Source organism: Adiantum capillus-veneris, chromosome 9, assembly GCF_014529385.1.
Source record: "Adiantum capillus-veneris isolate H3 chromosome 9, ASM1452938v2, whole genome shotgun sequence".
NCBI lineage: Eukaryota > Viridiplantae > Streptophyta > Polypodiopsida > Polypodiales > Pteridaceae > Adiantum > Adiantum capillus-veneris.
In genome coordinates, this window is record NC_140939.1 from 5,186,701 (window position 1) to 5,211,153 (window position 24,453).

Consider the following 24,453-nt stretch of genomic DNA (forward strand, 5'->3'; position numbering starts at 1 on the left):
ATTGGCAGAAGAGGCAGCAAGAGCACCTTGCTCAACAGGCAACGTCTCAGCAAGACCAACCCCTGCGACTACTCTGGCGTTTTCTACACAGAAGACCTAGCGTTTTTGCATCAGATCAGCCTTGGCGATTTGTGCACAACAGATCAGCCCCGGCGTCGTCAAGACACAGCAGATAAGCCTAGCGTTTTGCATTTGCAAAACAACCGGCGACAGCAGCAGATTTTCAGCCCTAGCGTTTTTGCATCTGCATTACACCCCAACGTTTTGCAGATTCTCAGCAACAGAACCTCAAGAACCATCAGCGTTTTCAGTTTTCAGCCCTTAGACACCGCAGATCAAGTCCCGAACCTCACAGACCTCACCTTCCCGCAGCAGTTCCTCGCCGCACGGTCAGTTTCCGCGAGGTTTACAGTTTCAGCCCGGAAAACGCAGATTTCAGCGATTGCGTTTTCAGCGCGTCGTTGTCGCATCGTCGCCATCGACATCGTCGCCGACATAGAGTTAGAATTCAGCAGATAGAAGATTTGAAGATCTCAGCCCTTAGAATTTTCAGATTTCAGCCCGTCTCGTCGTCCTCCTCATCGTCGGCAAGTCCAAGCATTGTAGAGATTTGTGCAATCATAAGTAGACCGCTCTCGCCATAGAGAGTGGGTTTGACTACATCTCTGGTGTCGTATTCTCTTCTCTCTCTATCTCTCAGTCTCATGCACTTTCATTCACAGTGTCCATTCATTTTGTTTGTGTCCATTGCACTCTCTCATTAAGAACGGAAAGCTCTCCCTTCCATAAGAACAAAAAGGAACCTTGAGCACAGTTCGGAGCACTCATCTTGAGCAAAGTTCAAACATTCATTCTGTTGCACCTTACATTTTATATGGGCTTGCCCGTTCACATTTGGGTCCCACACTTAGCCAATCTTACCCAAACATTATAGGTTCCAGTTTTAGAGTGCGCCTGTCACGTGACACATCCAACCCTATGTGTCCGTGGACAAGCTACACCATAACAGGGTTTCCGTCAAGTCCAGTCAATTTAGATTAGAAGTGATCTGGCACTTTTGTGAGTCTATTCGTAGACCGTGCATGCCCAGTCACTCAGTATAGATGCATATCCTCTGGTTGCACATTGCATAAGCATAAGCATTTCCATCAGATTCCATCAGAGTCAGTTTGGGGATTTTTCAAGTGACTTTATCCTATTTTTAACATTTTTCACTTATTTATTAAGTGACTTTTGTTGGGAACTCAGTAGGGCAAATTGGGTAAGTTAATATATAAGCAAACCCAAGTTAGCACAATAGGCAAATGAGCAAGGAGCACAGCAGGCTACCAAGCAACAAGTGTTCCTTCCCTCTCTCAACAAGACCCTCCCCAAGCCATCTTGGTGAGGCCACCTCCCATCGCCATCAAGCCTCCATCTCCCCTTGGCGTTTTCCTCACAGCAGCCATCGTCGTCAAGCTCCTACCCCTGGCGTTTTTCCCCCTTCAAGCAGCCCAAAGCCCAGCGTTTTTGGATCGCAAACCCTCAGCAGAAACCAGTGTTTACATCAGCCCTTCAGCCCTTGAAAAATGCAGCCCTTGACAGCATTTTTACAGCAGGTATTCAGCCCATAAAACGCAGCCAAAGCAGTGCTTGATCAGCGTTATCTATCAGCCCTAAGTCCCTTGCCCAAACTAGGGATTTTCAGCCATGTGATGCACCCCCAAGATCACCCAGAACCTCAGCAATTCCCCCCTTGTGGACAGCAGATGGAAGAGGACCAAATTCAGCCCTAAAGTCGTCGTCGTCGTCATCGACATAGCCCCATTTGCATCAGTCCATGCATCATCATTGTACACCTTTGTGCAATCAAAATTAGACCACTCTCGCCGACGAGAGAGGGGCCTTTGGAGGAGGGTTTTACAACCTCTCGGGTGTCGTATCTCTTTTCTCTCCTTCTCTCAGTCTCATTCACTTGCACGCACAATATCCACTCACTTTGTTCGTGATCATAGCACTTTCCATAAGACGGAAGGCTCTCTCCTTCCCTAAGAACTAAAAGGAACCTTGAGCAAATAAAGATCACTAATCTTGAGAGAATACAACATTCATTCCGCTGCACCTTACATTGGTATCAGAGCTTTGGAAGTGTTCTGCATTACTGAAGGAAAGAACCACAAGAACCACAAGAATTTTTTTGCTTGTTGCGGTCGCACGAACCCAAGTTTACTTGGGCGTGTCGATTCTTAATCGTGTTTTGTTGAAGAGTGACAGGAATCCCAAGAAAGAAGGGCTTGTCCAGCCTCCCCTTGTGTCTCTTTTCACTCATTGAGAGCGGGCCGTGCACTTAGCGGCCGGCCAATCGACGTGAGGTGGGAAAAAGCAACCTTGGTGTGAGCGCAAGGCCGCCAAGGGGTGCGCCCGCAGAAAAGAGTAGAACTCGGGTGAAGAGAAGATCCTTCTCCAACGCGATTTGCAAGCAAAAGAAACCCTCAAGAACCTCAAGACCCTCAAGAACCAAGTTCCTCGTGACCTTAAGAACCAAAGATCCGAGTGCATGGTCGTCACCCAAAGCGGAATGGATACTTCACATACAGGTGATGAGCATGAGAGAGGCGACAAAGGATTCTCCCCACCAGGAGATTTTTCCAACCCTCCCCCTTCGCCATCTACACCACGAGTTGTTCTAACTCCTATGGAGATGATGGTCAAGTCAATGATGGACATGATGCTGGCACAACAAGAAACGACTCGCCTTACGATGGAACGAAATGAAAGAAACGCACTACAACAACAAGAAGCGACTCGCCTTACCATAGAAGCGAATCGGGTTGCGCTGGCACAACAAGAAGCCAATCGCCTTGCTTTCGAGCGCGAGCGCGATGAACGAAATGAACGAAAAGCAGAAAGGGAGGCCGAGCGTGAAGCTCAAAGGGAGGTACGCACTCAAGAATTTATTTCCCAAGTGCTAGCCTCGAAGACCGAACCACCCAAAGATCGCGGGAGTTCCTCAAGTGGTGCAAGCCACGATACGGATTCCAACAACCCAGTCACCGAAAAGTTGACTTTCAGTAAGTATGATGGTAAGATAGATGCTACGGTGATTCATTCTTGGTTGCATCAATTTAATGCTTATTTTGCGACAACTAAGAAAACAGGAAATAGCAAAGTTTTGACGGCAGCTATGTACCTTGCCGGTGATGCCATCAATTGGTACCACACATGGCAAGAGACACAGCTAGCCGCGCACCTAGAGGTAGCCGACGATTTCACGCCCCTCTCTTTTAGTTGGGCTGATTTCCAAGACAAGCTCAAGGCGCGGATTTATGCCACCTCAGTACCTCGCACGATTGAAAGAGGATTGGCGCAATCTCAAGCAACATGGTATGCCAGTCATGTCTTTTTCTAACCGTGTTTTACAGCTAGGAACTCAATTACGCAAATCGGATGATGAGCGCAAAGAGGCTTTTCTCTTTGGGTTAGACAAATACATCAAGTTTGATGTTGAAGTCTTTGACCCCGGGATCTCAACAAGGCGGTAGCAATCGCTCTCGCCCAAGAGATGAAGCACAACAAGGGAAAGCCTAAGGAGAACAAGTCTTCTCAAGGGACATCTCAGAATTCTCAGAACACACAGAATGGTAAGAATGGTAATTCTTCTAGCCCTTCTTCCTCTAATTCCTCGGAAAAGAACTCTAACAATGAATCTAAGGGTAAAGCTAAAGCACCTGCAAAACCTAAGCTGACCCCTGATGAAAAAGCTTCACAAGGAACTATAGGAGGATACATCACGACTGAAGAACAAGTGATTTATGCTAAAGAAGGTAGATGTTTTCAATGTCACGTCAAGGGTCACATTAAGAAGACCTGTCCTAAGACAGTCCCACCTAAAGAACCAAAGGCACCCACAGCTACCACAAACTCTGTCACAACACAACCTGCATCTTCTCATGACTCTAACACACACATTGATGAATCTCTCATGAAGTGTTATTGTCATGTAAAAGGACAGCGTTTTATCATATTGTTTGATCCAAGCAGTATGCATGATGTGATTAGTCTCCCTCTTGTTGAGAGAGCCCGCCTAGAGGTTAGTCAGAAATCTCCTCTCGAGGTTTCTGGTTTCGCTCCTGGTATGGACTCTCTCATCATGAAGGAGTGCCTTGATGTGATGTTTACCGTTCAACAAGCTTCTTTTCGTAGGAAATTTCTTGTGTCTCCTCTCTCAGGATGTGATATGATTTTAGGCATTAAATGGTTTCGTGAACTCAACCCTCTCATTGATTGGGAGGCTAACACTCTCACTTTACATGCCAAAACTGATTCCCCCCTCATCATTCGTGTTGAGGAGGGCTTGCATTCTTTGCCTCTCATCTCGCATGTACAGGTAAAGCGTGAATTACGACGAGGAGCACAAGCGGCATTCATCTATGCTGCCCCAGTTTCCCAGAGCATTCAGGCTCCAGGTAAGTATTCGGAGTTGTTTACGAAGTTTAAACATCTCTTTTTGCAGGATGATCTTCCACCTCGTCTCCCACCCGAGCGGCCGGAGGACCATCGCATCGAGCTTATGGAGGGAGCACAGCCTGTCAGTAAGGCTCCCTACCGTTTGAATAAGTCACAGGAGGAAGAGTTCGAGCGACAACTCACGGAGTTGGTGGCTAGGGGATTCATACGTCCTAGTGTAAGTCCTTTTGCTGCCCCTATTTTATTCGTTTGTAAGAAGGATGGTTCGTCTCGTTTGTGTGGGCATTAAACAAGATGACCGTCAAGAACAAGTTTCTGATGCCTCGAATTGAGTATATCCTCGATAGGCTCAATGGGGCAAAGGTTTTCAGCAAGGTCGATCTCAAAAGTGGATACCATCAGGTACGGTCGTTTCGGCGATATGGTAGGTGTATGTGTGTTCATCTTTTTAGATGATATTCTCATTTTTTCTGCATCGTGGGAACAACATGAAAGAGATGTTGAAAGGGTACTAACTCGTTTGGATGAGTGTCAGTTGTACATTGCAGCTAAGAAGTCTGAATTTTTTCTTACTGAAGTCACTTATCTCGGTTATATCATTTCTGCAGAAGGCGTCAAGCTAGACCCTGCGAAGGTGGAACAGGTTCGTAATTGGGATTTGCCCAAAACTGCATATGATGTGCGTTCTTTTCTTGGTCTATGTCAAGCATATAGTTCACACATAGAGAATTTTGCACGCATTGTTGCACCTATGACTGATGTTTTGAAAGGGGTAAAGACTCGCCGTCAGCGTGTAGACTTGCCCGAGGCAACCATTGAGGCTTTCGCAGCTCTCAAGATTGCGGTGACAAAAGCTCCGTGTCTTATCCTTGCCTCTTGGGATGATCCCTTTGAGGTATGGACGGATACAAGCAATGTCGCCATAGGCGCTGCGCTCCAGCAGCATGGTCGTCCTGTAGCTTTCCTTAGCCGGAAGCTCAATAGTGCGGAAAAGAATTATTCAGTTTATGATAAAGAACTTTTGTCTGTCATTCACTCTCTTAAGCATTGGAAGCATTTTTTGTATGGTAGAGAGTTTACAGTGCGCACAGATCATCGAGCCCTCAAGTGGCTCCAGTCTATGCCTAGTGCACATTGGAGTGATCGCCAAGCGCGGTGGTCACAATTTTTTGAGCAATTTGGCGGTTTGATTGAGTATGTGCCTGGAAAAGCTAACCCTGTTGCAAATGCGTTGAGCCGCAAAGGACAGATTTTGGCTCTTGAGTCAAGAACCACATTTTCTATACAGGGTGAGTCTTTTGGCAGCATGAAGAATCAGTATGCAGATTCGGAGTTTGGTGAGTATTGGTTGCAGGCTCTTGCTTCCCAAGGGCTCAGCAACTATCTCATTCGTGATGGATTGTTATTTTTTCGTCAGCGTCTATGTGTGTTGCCCTCTCTCAGGCCAACCATATTGCATGATACACATGATTCTCTCACGGGTGGGCACAGGGGAATGAACACCACATTGGAAAAGATTGAACGTTTTTTTTATTGGTCTAAAATGCGGAAAGATGTGTTTCGTTATGTCACACAGTACACTATATGTCAAAAAGTAAAAGCTCCTCGGGGTAAGCAGCAAGGCCTCTTGCTTCCGCTGCATATTCCCGAGGGACCTTTTCAGGATATCTCTATGGATTTTGTGACTAACTTACCACCAAGTCTGAATTCAAGGAACACTCAATGTTTAACAATTGTTGATCGTTTCAGCAAATTTTGCATGTTGATTTCTTGTAAGGCCACAGTTACTCCATAGGATGTTGCACGATTGTTCATTAAGCATTGATACCCCCTCTATGGTTTGCCAAAGTATTGTTTCAGATAGGGATGTTAAGTTCACGTCCAACTTTTGGCGTGCTCTCTTTGAAAATTTTGGCACAAAGTTAAATTTTTCATCCGCTTTTCATCCACAGTCAGATAGTCAAACAGAAATCTATAATCAATTGGCTTTTGATGTGTTAAAATCTTATGTTCATGATCAGCGGTCTCAATAGGAGCTCTATCTCCCATTGGTTCAGGCTATTCTAAATGATTCCTTTTCTTCTGCTATTGGTCGAACTCCGTATGAGGCAGCTTTTGGCCGTCCGTTCCAGCCACTTTTGACTAGATCGGTCAGTCAAATGCCTGATGCCAATGCTAAGAGTCAATCATTGGATGAGATTTCTAAGAGTGTGAAGCTTCGGCTAAGCAAGGCTCAGGAATCTTATTCTCGACAGGCTAATAAGCGTCGTCAGGTCTCGATCAAGAAAGGAGATTGGGTGTATCTACGAATCATGAAACAGTGTCTTAAGCAAGTTGGAAAGAAATGTCCTAAGTTATCTTTTCGTATGTATGGTCCATTTCCAGTCATCAAAAAGATTAATGAGGTTTCAATGAAATTGCAATTGCCTAACTCATGGTCAATGCACAACGTTTTCCATGTTTCTTGGTTGAAAGTGTTTCAGGGAACACCTCCAAAGGACGTTTCGTAAGAAGAAGAACCGGAAATCATCGATGAAGCTGAAGTCATGGAGCCGGAGCAAGTCTTGTTGCATCGGTTTCGCCATGGTTCGAAGAAACAAGTCCGACAATATTTTTTGAAGTTCAAAGATCGAGGAACCCATGAAGCGGTGTGGGTAGACAAAGAGTTCTTCAAGGATTATCCAGAGTTGTTGGCAGACTACAAGGAAGCCATGCAGATCGGTACCAATACCTCACTTTAAAAAGGAGGGGATGTCACGTGACACATCCAACCCTATGTGTCCGTGGACAAGCTACACCATAACAGGGTTTCTGTCAAGTCCAGTCGGTTTAGATTAGAAGTGATCTGACACTTTTGTGAGTCTATTCGTAGACCGTGCATGCCCAGTCACTCAGTATAGATGCATATCCTCTGGTTGCACACTGCATAAGCATAAGCATTTCCATCAGAGTTAGTTTGGGGATTTTTCAAGTGACTTTATCCTATTTTTTCTTATTTTTAACATTTCACTTATTTATTAAGTGACTTTTGTTGGGAACTCAATAGGGCAAATTGGGTAAGTTAATATATAAGCAAACCCAAGTTAGCACAATAGGGCAGATGAGCAAGGAGCACAGCAGGCTACCAAGCAACAGGTGTTCCCTCCCTCTCTCAGCAAGACCCTCCCCAAGCCATCTTGGTGAGGCCACCTCCCATCGCCATCAAGCCTCCCTCTCCCCTTGGCGTTTTCCTCACAGCAGCCATCGCCGTCAAGCTCCTACCCCTGGCGTTTTTCCCCCGTCAAGCAGCCCAAAGCCCAGCGTTTCTGGATCGCAAACCCTCAGCAGAAACCAGCGTTTACATCAGCCCTTCAGCCCTTGAAAAACGCAGCCCTTGACAGCGTTTTTACAGCAGGTATTCAGCCCATAACACGCAGCCAAAGCAGTGCTTGATCAGCGTTATCTACCAGCCCTAAGTCCCTTGCCCAAACCAGGGATTTTCAGCCATGTGAAGCACCCCCAAGATCGCCCAGAACCTCAGCAATTCCCCCCTTGTGGATAGCAGATAGAAGAGGACCAAATTCAGCCAAAGCAGTGCTTGATCAGCGTTATCTATCAGCCCTAAGTCCCTTGCCCAAACCAGGGATTTTCAGCCATGTGAAGCACCCCCAAGATCACCCAGAACCTCAGCAATTCCCCCCTTGTGGATAGGAGATAGAAGAGGACCAAATTCAGCCCTAAAGTCATCGTCGTCGTCATCGACATAGCCCCATTTGCATCATCATTGTACACCTTTGTGCAATCAAAGTTAGACCACTCTCGCCGACGAGAGTGGGGGCTTCGGAGGAGGGTTTTACAACCTCTCGGGTGTCGTATCTCTTTTCTCTCCTTCTCCCAGTCTCATTCACTTGCACGCACAATATCCACTCACTTTGTTCGTGATCATAGCACTCTCCATAAGACGGAAGGCTCTCTCCTTCCCTAAGAACTAAAAGGAACCTTGAGCAAATAAAGATCACTAATCTTGAGAAAATACAACATTCATTCCGCTGCACCTTACAGCGCCCCTCATTGGCGATCACTCTTAACCATTCCTTCCTAACCAACAAGCCCGGCCAATAACATAATACACTACTAGCGGGTCCAACAAGCCCGGCCCATGGCTACAAAAAGGTGGTCGCTTGGTGGTAACACTAGCGCTTCTTCTCTGCTGCACTGTACCTCCTCTTTCTTGCCCCAATCCTGCACTACATCGCGACGCGCACCGACCGGTACCCTCTGCTTCGCGCTTTCAAGTTCTGGCACCTTTGTGAGTCTGTTCGCAGACCGTGCATGTCCAGACACTTAGAGTAGATACATATCCTCTTGTTGCACACAGCATGACCATCATATTTCAGTCAGAACCCATCACGAGCATTTTTACAGGGCATAGATCTATTTCCCTAATTAGCCAATTTTCACTTATTATTTTTAAGTGACTTTTGTTGAAAAACTGGATAGGGCAAATTGGCAGAAGAGGCAGCAGGGACCTGTGTCCAACAGTGCACCTTCTCAGCAAGGCCCCCCCCCCCCCCCCGCCCCGCAGTCAACCTAGCGTTTTTAGCCATCAACAAGAATCACCTAGCGTTTTTCATCCATTGCAAATCAGCCCCAACATTTTGCATTTGCAGACCAACCTGGTGACAACAGACTCAGCAGATCCCCTAGCATTTTTGCAGTAGGTCAAAAATCAGCCCTAGCGTTTTTGGATCAGCAAAACAACATAGCGTTTTGATATTCGCGGCGACAGAACCAGCATAGGAATCAGCGTTTTCAGTTTTCAGCAGTCAGACTCCGTAGTAGAACCCCCAAACCTCGCAGACCTCACCTTCCCGCATCAGATCCTCGCCGCACGGTCAGATCAGCCACCGTTTGCAGATTCAGCCCGGAAAACGCAGATTCCAGCATCTGCATTTTCAGCGCGTCGTCGTCCATCGCCGTCATCACCGACATAGAGTCAGAATTCAGCAGATAAAGATTTGCAAATTTCAGCCCTTAGCGTTTTCAAATTTCAGCTCGTCTCGTCGCCGTCCTCATCGTCGTCGTCCTCGTCGGCAAGTCCAATGCATTGTAGAGATTTGTGCAATCAATAGCAGACCGCTCTCGCCATAGAGAGTGGGGCCTTCGGAGGACGGTTTGACAACATTCTGGTGTCGTATTCTTCTCTCTCTAGCTCTCAGTCTCAGCACCTTCATTCACAGTATTTGCCACTTGTTTGTAATCATTTGCACTCTCTCACTAAAAGAACGGAAGGCTCTCCCTTCCGTAAGTAAAAGGAACCTTGAGCACAGTTCGGACCACTCTTGAGCAAAGTTCAACATTCGCTTCTGCTGCACCTTACATTCATATATTTCCATATATCATTTCTCTGTTTGGTCATGGGGATTTTCATCAGGCCTTGCCCTACCTTGTCACAAAGTGATGACATGGCGGACAACAGAAACCCTAATTTCTGCCAGAAACCCTAAAATTCTTGCAAACCCTAATTTTTGCCAAAAACCCTAATTTTCGAAAATCGTGGAGGCTTTTTTTTATTATTATTGTTTTTTTTTTTTGAAAATGATGAGCGACGCAAATTTTTCTTTTTCTCTACAATATGAGAAAGAGAGAGAATGCTTTTGCTCTCAAGTTTTGACTCTCTGTGAGAGAGAGAGCAATTGCTTTTGATTTGAAGCTTTTGGGGCTCTGCTTTTGGGCATCCCTTGTAACCTTTAAATTACTGGTGAGGGCCTCACATCTCAGGGCATCTGGACGCAGAGTCTGAGAGTGAAACCCTAGCCACTCTCTTGTACTTTGATTTGATTAATATAAAAAGAAATACCGAAAGGGGCGCCAGTCTTTGGGGCCAATATCTCTAGGCACGGAACTCCGCCGGGCCAGTGTACATCTATTGTGATCTGTGACTCGTTTTGAAGTGGTTATTTGGTGCTGTCGCGGTTGATTCTTGACTTGGAGTGTCCAAGTCTGCTACATACCTCCCCTTTGGCACCTATTTATGGGACGAGGGGGGTACCCACTTCCACATCTCTCATCTCACAGAGATCACACATCTAATTGTATAGGGTCTTCTAATCACGGTAGTCGTGGAGGGCTGTGATCGCCCCCCCTTCACCATATCTTGCGTTTGTGGTCTACTCTCTCTCTCTCTCTCTCTCTCTCTCTCTCTCTCTCTCTCTCTCTCTCTCTCTCTCTCTCTCTCTCTCTCTTCCACACACGCGCACTCTGTAACAAACTGCTGACGTGTCAAAGCCTAAAGAATGGAGCCAACTTACAGATGCCGGCCGAGGGGCCTAAACCCTAAGAAGCAGTAGAAGAAGTGTCACAGAGTGAGGACGTGGTAACCCTAATTGCTGAACCCTAATTTTGAAAACCCTAACCCTAAAACCTGCAAACCCTAATTCTGGAAACCCTAACCCTAAAACCTGCAAACCCTAATTCTAGAAACCCTAAGAAGAACAAGCAACAAAAGAAGTCCTACCAACTTATGGGGACCCCGTCCGATGGGGCCCCAAGTGACATAAAGGCATTAAAAATAAAGCAGAACACACTCAAAAGACTTTGCACATCAAAATATGATGATGTGGCACCTGTACGGACGTCCCGGAATTCGCGGCGTACTTTTAGGGAAATCCCGAAATTTTAGGAAAGTGATTTTTTGGAGTCAGCTTTTCATATTTGATGCTTTTAGGCTTTGGGCCTTTAAATATGAGCCTTGGGGGCCCTCTTTGGCACTCTTCAGTGCGCAGATTGCAAAGGAGGTGCTCCCCGGCTGTTGTACTTTGTGAATCAGCAGTAATATAAAGAAATACCGAAAGGGGCGCCAAGGTTTGGGGCCAATACTCTCTGGGGTGGAATTTCGCCACTCCGTGTCGCGTGTCGTCTCTCTCTCTCTCTCTCTCTCTCTCTCTCTCTCTCTCTCTCTCTCTCTCTCTCTCTCTCTCTCTCTCTCAGTTCAGTTGTTATTGAACAGTTGTTATTGAAGTGCTAAAAGTCTGTTCAGTCTGTTCTTTTCTATTGGCACGTGGTGCCCGCATTTGTGACAGTGGTATCAGAGCATCAGGAGTGTGCTTTTCTGAAAGCATACCGGTCCTACAAAAGACCAGACAAAGCTATTGGAATTGAATTATATTTGAGGTATCAGCCACTCCCACCCTTACTTCATCGCGCATCGGGCGCGCTCCCGTCTTCACCGCTCATGTCTTACATGGCATAAGCCATGCAAGAGAAGGATCCAGATTTGTTTCAAGTCACTGTTTTTCTCAGAAGCAGTGCCATGCAGATGTTGATGTCTATAGCTACCAAGCAGCATACTCCAAGTACTTGGCAAGCTTTCAAGAAAATTTTTGCCCGAAGTTATATGGTTTCTGACATCTTCCTTCGGAGTGCAACTTCTGGCAGAGTGGGATATCCTGAAATGCTTGCCATGGAAACCCTAACAGATTATAAATTGAAATTTCTCGACATCTCTCAGTAGATGTCTCTTCACGAGCAGATGACCTTGGAGGTTCAGTGTGATTGCTATCTCTTGGGACTACCATCGCCGCCAAAGAAACACTGTCTGTCCAAGAGCTGATGGACCATGTTGTGCTCGGCTACGACCTCATGGAAGGAACCTAACCCTAATTTTTGGTGCAGGTTTCAAGATGGAAAGTCAGTCGACTTTTCGAGCTCGATTGATGTCGAGATTGCTTTCCAAGTTTAAGTTCTGTTTGATCTTGTTTGGTGATCCTGTTTGGAATTTGTTTGAAATGGATGATATCTGTTTTGAACCTGTTTTGGTGCCGATTTGAATTGTTTGACTCTGGTTTGATACTGGTTTCAACGATTGGTGATTTTACTCCTGGGTGGAGAAGTGAGAAATACTGTTTTGGTATTGTTTGAACCTCGGAACGACGCAGGCCGATGCCTGGGGAACGTTTCGTTGTATGTTTGAAAACCTCCGAACGACGCAGGCCGATGCCTGGGGAGCGTTTGGTTGTATGCTTGTAAAATAATTGTTGGTGTGACTCCCGGCCCGGACCTGGATGGTTATGCGGGAGGAGTATTACGAAGTCTGAGCAGTGGTTACTCTCAGCACCTCCAAACGACGCAGGCTGCGGTCTGGGGGGCGTTTGGTTGTAAAAGGCCTCTATATCTCCCGGCCCGGACCTTTTTAGGTTATGCGGGAGGAGTGATGAGGGAGTCGTTGAATATCTCCCGGCCCGGACCTTGTTAGGTTATGCGGGAGGAGTGTTCATCGGCGGCTTTATGTTTCTATGTCTTGTAACATGCATATGTGAGCATTTGTGTTGCATTGTGATGTGCCAACCACTGAATATTCCTAATTGGATGAGATTGCCTGGGTATGTAATTTTAGTGCATCAAGACACCCGAGGAAGATCAGTACGGTCTGGGTGTGATGGCTAATTTTACTACGCCGGAATATCAAGAGTTCCGATCTGGACGAAAGGAGAAGCTAACTCCTTGATCAAAACAGCCGATAGGAGCAGCTAACTCCTTGATCAAAAGAGCAGAAAGGAGAAGCTAACTCCTTAATAAAAAGAGCAAATTGATTGTCCCTCGGAATGTCCCTCGGAAATTTTTTAGCTAACTTGAGTTGTTTTGCAGATATGCTGTAATCGCGGACAATTACTCTCTTTCAAGAAGGGGAGATGTAACAAACTGCTGACGTGTCAAAGCCTAAAGAATGGAGCCAACTTACAAATGCCGGCCGAGGGGCCTAAACCCTAAGAAGCAGTAGAAGAAGTGTCACAGAGTGAGGACGTGGTAACCCTAATTGCTGAAACCCTAATTCTAGAAACCCTAACCCTAAAACCTGCAAACCCTAATTTCTGCCAGAAACCCTAACTGCTGAACCCTAATTCTGGAAACCCTAACCCTAAAACCTGCAAACCCTAATTCTAGAAACCCTAAGAAGAACAAGCAACAAAAGAAGTCCTACCAACTTATGGGGACCCCGTCCGATGGGGCCCCAAGTGACATAAAGGCATTAAAAATAAAGCAGAACACACTCAAAAGACTTTGCACATCAAAATATGATGATGTGGCACCTGTACGGACGTCCCGGAATTGGCGGCGGACTTTTAGGGAAATCCCGAAATTTTAGGAAAGTGATTTTTTGGAGTCAGCTTTTCATATTTGATGCTTTTAGGCTTTGGGCCTTTAAATATGAGCCTTGGGGGCCCTCTCTGGCACTCTTCAGTGCGCAGATTGCAGAGGAGGTGCTCCCTGGCTGTTGTACTTTGCAAATCAGCAGTAATATAAAGAAATACCGAAAGGGGCGCCAAGGTTTGGGACCAATACTCTCTGGGGTGGAATTTCGCCACTCCGTGTCGCGTGTCGTCTCTCTCTCTCTCTCTCTCTCTCTCTCTCTCTCTCTCTCTCTCTCTCTCTCTCTCTCTCTCTCTCTCTCTCTCTCTCTCAGTTCAGTTGTTATTGAACAGTTGTTATTGAAGTGCTAAAAGTCTGTTCAGTCTGTTCTTTTCTATTGGCACGTGGTGCCCGCATTTGTGACACACTCTCACATGGTATCAGCAGCTTAGGCTTTCCATGGCTTGGGACAGCGCATCTCCACATTAGGTTCTCCTCCCAAGATCAGCATAACCAACGTTTTCATAAAAAATTTGCCACCTTTTTGCAAACAACCAGGCGTGCGGTGAGATCTTCGTTTTTCGTTGCGGAGGATCCCCCTTCACCGGCATTTTTGCAGATCAAGTCAACATTTTTGCATCAGGCTGCTAGCGCTTCACTTCTGGGATCATTTCATCGCCGGAAGCCTCCTCTGATCCATCTGCGTTTTTCAGCCAGATCTACGTTTTTGGGTTTTCATCCCATTTTCAACGGTTTTATTGGTCACTTTGTGTCGTTGAAACCTTCCACAAGTTGTTGGGCACCTAGGTACCCATCAAGCCTTTGTTTTTTCAGCAAACAGAAGGTTTTTGGTGCCAAAAAGTGTAGCAAAAGTGGGCTGCAAATTGACCTGCGTTTTTGCGGCAGGAGGGCAGCGCTCAGCTTCGCGACCCCGGATCTAGCCACCACCTACCCGGCTTTGGATATGGTGCATTGCCAGCGAATATCCTCTCCGTCTTCATCAAATTTCAGCCATTACCCCTTGCTGTTTTCTCTGTTTTCAGTCCATCTGGGGCAGTGACAATGATTCACCACCCTTCCCTACACCCTCTGCACCACTCCAGACCCTGTCGGGAGCGTACGAGCATGCTGAAAATCGCTGGACAGCAGCATTTTCATCACCTCGCAGTTGCGTTTTTGGGTGGACAGAAACCACATGGCTTGTGTTTTTCACAGAGGATGAAGTTACCTCTTGCCAGGACACCATCCGCCGATGGTGGTCCATGCGGTCTCTCAGTGACCGCTGCAGTACACGGTATCTTCGACATCGGCTTGCTCATCTACGGGTGTACGATCCTTGGGAGATCCATTCATTCCAGCCATCATTCGGCGGTTGCGCACTCCAGAGGGGGTGGTGACTTGTGGTTTGCTATGGACACACCTATGCACTCATCAGAGGAGTTCACACGAGATATGGCCATACTCATGGCATATGGGATTCTGACATTCCCAGAGAGGACACCACCATTTTGGTTGGACAGACACTTACCACTTGACCTCGACACGTCAGATCACTTGCTTACACAGGAGCATCTACATAGACTTAGAGAGAGGATCTTGGATCTCTTCTTGGACAAGTTCATCGCTTGGATCTACAGATTGAAAGTTCTTTGGACTCTCTTGAAAAGTTTACCCGCGAGATGTGGGAGATCAAGCACCATTACGCGACTACAGCCGGAGTCACCCGGAGCTTAGCTTGGATGGTAGTGCAGTTGCTCTTCTACACTCCTGATCATTTGGATTGCTACCTTCAGAGTTGCTTACACTCACCCTCCGTAACCTTACACCAGACATATCCCCCAACCTGGGCAGTAGGCCACTCCCAGCTCATTTACATTGAGAGCCACACCAAGTTGCGGTTTGGTGGCGTTGTTGGCGCGGATTCTGTTTTGGTTGACACCGAAGGATTGGAGGCAAGAGATACACGCAAGACGGTGCACACAGATTAGTCTGGTATTTCCTCTTCTCAGAGGTTCTTCACAGCGCAGACTTCTCAATCTGGCTTCCCTTTCTCATACAGGATGATTACCGGGATGACTACGGTGCAGACAGCTTGGTCTCACCAAACCTCTTCTCAGAGGCCCTTCACAACGCAATTTGTTAAGTCTGGCTTTTTCCTCATCTTGGATTACCCTACCTACTGACAGGACACCATCCAGTGGTGGTTCGTGCAGTCTCTCGATGACTGCTGCAACTTACGGTAGCTTCTACAGTGCAGACTGCTTAGTCTGGCTTTCCTTGATTCGGAGGAGTTTATGGCGCAGATTGCCACACAATACATCATAGTAGCAACAGACTACATGGCGAAATGGGCGGAAGTAAAGGCAACCCAAAAAAACGATGCAGGAACTACAGCTCAATTCCTTTTCGAATACATCTTTACAAGATATGGTGTACCCATAGAAATAGTGAGCAATAGGGGAACACACTTTCTAAACAACGTCATTAAAAGCCTCCTTGACGAATTCATGGTGGTCCATCGCAAATCAACACCCTATCACCCACAAGCTAACGGGCAAGCAGAGAGTACGAACAAAATCTTATGCATTGTACTCACCAAAATAGTCAGTGACTCACAAAATGATTGAGATCAAAAGCTACACACAGCATTATGGGCTTACAGAGTAGCTTTTGAAGGTTTGTGACACTATCAGCATTCACTTCCGCTACACCTTACAAGGGGAATATAGAGCACTCCACACTTGGCGAAGTCTTCCTCATGGGAGACTTCAATGCCAAGACATGCACTAACCAATATGAGACATATGACTTTGAGGACCTGGAGGCTTTACACACTAAACAAGAGGACTCCCAAAGGGCCTCGGCAGACACCACCCACATAACTGCCTATGAACGCCACCTCCTCAAACTAGGTTCCCAACACTGCCTCGTTATTTATAAAGGGATGGCACACTTGTCCACATCAGGAGAGCTAACATGCATTCCACATGGAGTTTAAGATGGGGGAAGGGAGCGGGGGGGGGTACAGTGGATTACATCATGGAACCTCGGGAGGCCACTGATGGACTTAGCTCTTACATTCTTTACCATAGCCATGGTCGAGAAGGCCATCCACAGCCTACAACGACGATCAATTGATCACACAGGGCTGCAGAAGAGCATCCCATCTACGTAGCTGCCACTATAGCCCCGTTGATTGCACACGTTTTCAACCGGGCTATAGGGGAGGGCTTTCCAAAGAAGTGGACTCGGCACACTATTGTGCCCATTCACAAATCTAGCTACGGGGCTATCATGATTGGCCACACAATGGCCAAGCTATATCGGGAAGTACTTGAGGCAAAGCTCAGCTCATATGCAGAGATGGAGGGCTTATGGGCTCTCGGCTAGGCAGGATTCAGACGGGCAATCTCCACTATAGATCACATCTTTGTTTTGTGCTGCCTGATTGATGGGGCAAAAGCGTGGAAAAACTTAAAAGAGGTTATATTGTTGCTTTGTGGACTTCTGCAAAGCCTTTGATACAGTCCCTTGCGAGAGGCTCTTCCTAGTCCCGACGCCTCCAGAGCTTGGGAGTACCATTAGAGATGATATGGGCCATATATGAATATAGTCCCTTGCGAGAGGCTCTTCCTAGTCCCGACGCCTCCAGAGCTTGGGAGTACCATCAGAGATGATATGGGCCATATATGAACTATACGAGCAGGTGACAAGGAGTGTCAGGTGCCCATAAGAATTATCAACGCCTATTGCTAGCACCATTGGTGTGAAGCAAGGATGTCCACTCTCTCCGACCCTTCTCGGGCTCTACATCGACGAGATCTGTGACTACTACGAGCTTAGGGAGAGGGTGCCGACCTTGCAGGTACTCTAGTGTATATTATGCTTTATGCTGATGACATTGTCTTGATTTCAGATTCACAAGAGGGGTTACAACACCACCTTGGGGCCCTAGATGAGTTCTGCACACAACGAGGACTAACAGTGAGCCTTGGGAAAACCAAGGTCATGATCTTCCACACCTCATACTAGTATGGAGTGCAGCCACCCTCACAGCAGCGGGAGGACAGGTCCAGGTTGTAGATTCATATGTATACTTGCGAGTCACCTTTTCCAGCTTACCATGGCTCTTTACCATGAGACGGGTGGCCACAGATAGACTCACTAGAGGATATGCAACCTTAGTCATGCTAGAGCAGAGATGCCACCAGGCACACTTCCAGGAGCCCAGTACAGAGGGGTGGCATTTTTACACACTAGTCACACCTGGTTTGAAGTATGCAGCAACAATATGGGTACCAGGCCTAGCAGCTTATATGTGGAGACAAATCGAGAGGCCACAGATATGTATGATCTCACGCTTGTTTTGCAGCAAGCAGACAGTGCCACACGACATTATCAAGGCAGAGGTCGCCACACCACCCATGGTAATGGAGGCACTCTTCCAGACAGTTGCTTTATCTAGAGGATGCGAGAGCTACCAGCGGACAGACTCACACCAGGGCCTTTGAATCCTCTAGCCAGCTCTCAGAGTGGAAGAGGGGGGGGGGGGTGGGGGTGGGGGGGGGGGGGAGAGGGGGAGATAGTATTCAGAGGTTAGAGAGTGGTTTGCAGTACAGGGCCTCGACATAGAGGAACTACCACCATTCCAGTATGCTACGGACTCACACTTCATCCGCCTCTCACGTTTGTGAGACAAACACAGTGCTCAGACAGGACCTATGGCAGTTATACATCAAACAGACTTGGCTCACACTTCATCTTCCCTCAAAGATAACATACTACAGAGATTAGTTCCTCACCATCCTAGATGACGGTTTCATCTAGAGACCATGCTACATGGACACCTATATATACCTTCATAAGTTCAGAATACATGGACATCTACATGCCTCACAGCTCACGGGTGGATATTGGTCAACTCAGAGTGGCATCACACAGACTAGAGATTGAGACAAGTGACTACCAAGGTATGTGACTACCAGCTTCCTCAATGTACAGTTTGTGCTTGATTTCATACAAGCCTCTGTACTGGAGCCAACAAACAAGATCACAATGTCTCAGGTTGGGTAGCGCACTGGATGTGTTGTAGTCTTTGTTCTTCTTCTTGATTGATGGAAGCATTTCTTTCTTAGTACCAAGCAATTAGAAAAAAAAGGAAACTAAGCATGATGATTACAAGAGATAACTAGACGTAGAAGAGGTGATCGGTGGAACACCAATTTGAATGTGAGGTGTATTAGCAAGAACAAAGGAAACAAGCATATGAGGGGAGGTTGATGGAGTACCTGGTGAATCTGAGCTTGTGTGGTAGATGCTGAAGATGGAGAAGCTTGCTAGGTGTGCTACCTACAAGAATGAGTAGAAGTGGCAGAAGCAGTCAGCGAGACACTAATACTTTGAAAATTTAATTTGGAGTACGACCAAAGGAAACAAGCACCTGAGAAAAAGTTGGTCGAGTACCTGGTGCATCTGGGCTTGAGTGAGGCTTGAACCATTGACGAGTGCAGCAGTTCTTCCTCGCAGCGTTTTCTGTTGGACAGCTCCAGTGTCTAATATTTCCTAGACAATGCCAGGGTGCTCTTAAGCAAGCTGCAGTTTCTTTGCCTTCCAGAGGAAACGAGCTTTGAGAGAGCCATGAACCTTTCTCTCTCAACCTCCACCCATCGCCTGTATTGCCCTTCCTCCAATAAGCTTAGGCTTCAGAAATTTTAGAGCTGAACTGTTACCTCTTTCTGTCTATGTTTTTTCTCTAGTTCTTCTGTTTTAGCTACCTCGTTCCATTGTTCTACGCTAGCATAGAGGTTCAACATTAAGACATATGATGAAGCACAATCTGGGTCCGTATGTAAAAGCTGCTCAAAACATTTGTGTCCAATATCCACCTCAGCATGTGTTTTGCAGGCACTAAGTAAAGGTATCCATATGTCCCTGGATGGAAAACATGGTAATGCTTCCAGAAATTTCTGAGCCTCAATCAAGCTACCTGATCGTGCAAAAAGATCAACCATGCAAGAAAAGTGATCCGAAGCAGGCAGTATGCCAAACTCTTCGATCATCATCTTGAAGTATTCTTGTCCCTGAAGTATCATGTTATTGTGGCTGCATGTGGTGAGAAGGCATAGAAAAGTGATGCTGTTTGGCTTGGTTCCATGTTTTTGCATGTCAATAAAAAACTTTATGGCCATGTTGCCATCATGATTTAAGCCATAGCCCTTTATCATTGCATTCCATGCCACAACATCAGGAGCAGAAAGCTTGTCAAAGACTTGGTGTGCCTCTTCAATTGACCCACACTTGGCATACATGTCAACCAGCGTACTGCCAATAGAAACGTCCGCTTCCCACCCCAGCTGTAATACATCCTCATGAATCTCCCGACCTTTGTCAATAGCACCAGTGCTTCCACAGGCTTTCAAGCAAGAGGTGAAGGAGACAGCAGTGCGCTGCGTGCAATCCTGTTGCATGCGCTCATAGCAAGCTAAAGCTTCAGAATTGGGACCATATTCGGCATAACCTGAAATGAGAGTGTTCCAGGTAACAATACTTTTTATCGGTAGCCTCTCAAAGACTTCTTGTGCTTCCAAGAGTGCACCACATTTAGCATACATATGTACCAAAGTATTCCCGACAAATGAATCAATATCAAAACCCTTTGTAGTAACCTCTCTATGCAGCTCATAACCTTTCCCAACTGCACCCAAACCACCACAAGCCTTTAATATTGATACATACGTAGCTACATCAGAGAAAATCCCTTTTGATTGCATCTGCTCAAAACACCTTGAAGCTTCATGCTCGCAACCGTTTTCAGCATAGCCCATTATTAGAGCATTCCATGAAGCAACATGTTGTGTCTTTATGCTCTCAAAAGTTACTTGTGCCTCCAAAATAGAGCCACACTTAGCATACATATCGACAACAGAGCTGCCAAGAATAATGTCATTCTCTAAACCCCTCTCTATTATAATCTCGTGTATTTCTTGGCCTTTGTCAAGGGCAAAGATACTACCACAAGCATTAAGGGCACATGCAAATAAGGCAGGATCTGGAACCACATTCTCATGCAGCATCTGGTCAAAAGATTCCAGCCCCTCTTGACCGAGCCCAGTTTCAGCATACATTGCAACAAGAGTGGTCCAAGAAGCAACATTCCTTGAGTTAAGCTTATCAAAAGCACTTTGAGCTTCTGAAACCAAGCCACACTTGGCATACATATCAACCAAACTATTTCCAACCAGAAAATCTGTTTCAGAGCCCAAATGTGTCACCAGTTTATGTACTTGCTTGCCTTTCTCTCTATCTCCCACACCGCTACATGCTTTCAAAATGCAGGCCAAAACTGTTGCATCAGGACTAATGAAATCTGATTGCATCTCTTCAAAACAGTGTAATGCCTTTGAAACTAGTCCTTGTTCAGCATACCCGGCTATCAAAACAGTCCAAGATACTATGCTGCGATTATCCAACATGTCAAAGACCTTCTGTGCCTCTAAAACAGACCCACACTTGGCATACATGTCTATCAGACTATTTCCAGTAAAGACCTCGTGTTCTAGGCCCATTCGTGTCATAAGACTATGCACTCTATACCCATCACCTACTATTCCTAGACCAGCTAATGCTTTTAACAGAGAGCAGAATGTAATTGAATTTGGAGAAAGAAAGCCTACTGTTTGCTGAAAGCAAGTGAGTGCTTCCTCGAGAGGTCCATATTCAGCATAACCCAGAAGCAGGGCATTCCATGAAACAATGTTTTGGTTCGAATGCTTGTCAAAGACCCCTCTTGCATCTACAACTGAACCACTTTTGACATACATATCAACTAAAGTGCTTGAAACAAAAGGGTCAGTCTCATATCCTTGTTTTGCAACATTTAAGTGCAGTTCTCTCCCTTGGTTAATGTATCCTATGCTGCCACAAGCTTTCAAAACACACACAAAAATGGCAGCATCTGGGCTTATATTCTCCCGTTGCATTTGCCAGAAGCACTCTAATGCCCTTTCACCCGGTCCATTTTCAGCATAACCTGCAAATAGAGCCATCCAAGCTACTATATCTCTACCCAGCAGTTTGTCAAAGACTTCTTCAGCTTCCAACATTAGGCCGTTTTTGGCATACACATCAAGCAAACTGCTCATGATAATAAGATCCTGATCAAACCCTATTTCCACAACCTTAGCATGTATGACTCGTCCCTTGCCTACCACTCCTGCACTGCAATAAGAAGCCTTCAGAGCACATGTAAAAGTCACAGCGTTTGGTTGAACACCCTCCTTCTGCATGTCTTCAATGCAACATAGCACTCTATCGCTGAGTCCAAGTTGTGCATAGCCAGCAATGAGTGCATTCCAAGACACACAGTTACGATCCTGCAGCTGTTGAAATACTTGATGTGCTTCAGGGAAAGAATCACATTTAACATACATGTCAACCAGGGTACTTCCGACGAAGAGATCCTTCTCCAAGCCCTGATGAACACTCCGACTGTGTATTTCATGACCTCTTGCTAGGGTTCTTTGCTTGGCACAAGATTTTAGAAGGGCAACAAGTGTATGGTTACCGTCCACGTACAAACGATTCTCTTGCATTACCCCCTCGCTCCCGTCTCTGCAGAGTACGCACATGCACTGGTCACCGATAGGCTATAGCTGGCCGGTTGAGACCGAAGCTTCATCTCCTATCGGGTACTTGCGCACATGCTGCACCACTACCGGATCAGTTGGGCCGTCGAGTGAAAAGTCAACCTATTTAGTCGCACATCCAGTGAAGCGTTTTCCCTCCACGCGAACGGCTCCATCGGGGTGCCGTTTAGGCGTGATGCTGCAGATCAACTGCCGATGAGTCTATCGGTGGCTAGGTGCAGGGGCGTGGCGGGCCTTTGGTGAGACATCAACACTTTCTCGTCGGCAGCAGGTGTCATTAGACTGCATGTGCGCCGGCTAAGGCTGGGTTCACAAGGCGCGGCGGCAATAGGCGTCAACCAATTAATTTCCCCCAGGTGGAATTTCCCGTTCAGACGACGCGGTGGGAGATTGTAAACTCTGCTCCACGTCACAGCAAAGGAACATGAATTTTCTTCCGCCACCCCTATGTGATCTTCCGACCCCCCCCCCCCCCCCTCGCCCGAAGTTCCTTCCGCCCTCCAGCTCAACTCCCCACCCAATCTTCAGCATCCACGCACGCAAGAGCTTCTGACAGCCTTGAGCGATTCCGCCTCGCCTTGTGAACACTTGCTCGGTGGAAGCTTTCTTCTCTCTCACCTTCCGCCTAGAAGACTGTATGCTTTTGGCTTTCTTCCACCGGCATCGTCTGAACCCAGCCTAAGACTGGGTTCAGACTGAGCCGGAGGAAGAAAGAAGTCTTCGCAAAACTGTCACTGCCTAGTGTGAACAGTGTAGAGGCGGAACAATGAAAAAAGCAAAGGGGGCTGCGAGAGGCCATCAACTCTTCGCGGGGGGGGGGGGGGGTTCGGAAGAAAAATGGAGGGCCCCACAGGAGAGTGCCTCAATTTCAACCAATCAACTTTTGTCATGGAGCATTGACGCCCCTTCGCAGTTTTCTTCCGTCGCCTAGTCTGAACCCACCCTAAAAGAGAGGGGGGTAATAGTGAGGTTGAGGGCAGAGAAGTCATGCGTCATGGTTTCAATCAGGGATATGTCATGGTTTACGTGATTATGGTTGTGGTTATAGGCCATTGCTGAGATTGCAGGACTATTAGGCAAAAATTTAGAGAGAGAGAGAGAGAGAGAGAGAGAGAGAGAAGGAGGGAGAAGTTTTCAAACTATCCCAATATTCAATGAGTCTTGAACTCAAGTCTTCTTATTCAAGAGAGAGATTGTATACAAGAGAGAGAGAGAGAGAGAGAGAGAGAGAGAGAGAGAGAGAGAGATTGTATTCACATCCTAAGAAGGCTAAAATCAGCCTATTATATGAATCAAGGCACATTTGTCATATGTCCTCTAGTATCTAGAAAGAAAAATTGCATTAAAAACTCACTAGGGAAGCTAGAAGTTGGATCTCAAAAGGGATATTGGTTGGAGTGTTCGATGCAGTAAGTTGTCAGTTTAATTTTAAAGGATTGAAATTCCCAAAATTTTGAAAAAAAAACACCGTTTATCTTGGAAAAAACAAAAATATCCAACCCTTTAGCATGACAACCAATTGTTTTAAAAAACCCGATCACATTCCTTGATTCACATAAGTACATTTGGTGAACATTGTAAATATAGACCCTCACATTAATCCATGATGAATAGGCCATGCTATTTGTGTGAATTGTTTTTGTAATATAAGGTACACTTCAAATTACTTGGGTTAAATATTGACATAACATGAAAGCCAGCTTGAATAATCTAAGACCCCAACTACTCAAACTAAAAGGCACAAGTAATGTGAATCTAAGACCCACGTGCATTGAAGTTTTGATGGCTATGGTGGAAAGGTTCTTGTAAAAAAATCAGAGAGGTTGTATGCATCTAACAAATTAATTCAAGGGCTCCACTTTTTCTCATAAAGACGAGAATAATGTGATGACCTTATGCAGGTCAATATCATAGTAAGGGGCTTGCTTGTACAAAAGCAATGCCCCTCACAGGTTGCAAATGAGGTTTTATATCTTTAGAAACGGTCACTAAAGGCTCCAAAGGGAGTTTGGCAAGGTTTACAAACTATCATGTGCAAACCATACTTTGTGGCTCGCTAATCAATGACAATAGATCATCATATAGTTTGCAAGTGAGTCCGCTACACTCCTATGTGCGTATGTATGCATATATGTGTGTATAACTTTGTCACTGGTAAAACACGCATTGTATTCGCCATAGATGAAAGTTTTTATTGAAGACTATGTTTTCAAATGTCATGTTTGTCAAGCTACACTCCTATGTGCGTATGTAT

General features: G+C 46.1%; 1 protein-coding gene across 11 annotated transcripts in view; it reads right to left on the reverse strand.

Moving 5' to 3' along the window:
* LOC147450066 (pentatricopeptide repeat-containing protein At2g33680-like) overlaps positions 1-22,499 on the reverse strand; it is a 70,538-nt gene extending 48,039 nt beyond the window's left edge. For 5 of the 11 annotated variants that reach the window (XR_015189084.1, XR_015189083.1, XR_015189086.1 and 2 more), the window contains exons 1-2: positions 19,018-22,495; positions 18,843-18,903 (exon numbers count right to left, since the gene is read on the reverse strand). Coding sequence is in view for 1 of the 11 variants with exons in the window: in XM_086519401.1 (XP_086375527.1) it covers positions 18,730-18,903; positions 19,018-19,116; positions 19,284-22,181 (3,171 nt within the window). In the remaining 10 variants the exon portion in view is untranslated. Of the gene's footprint in view, positions 1-18,199; positions 18,904-18,994 lie in introns of those variants that run through there. The other 6 variants (XR_015189089.1, XR_015189088.1, XR_015189091.1 and 3 more) reach the window with 2 other exon arrangements.
* Between the last annotated feature and the right edge of the window lie 1,954 nt (positions 22,500-24,453).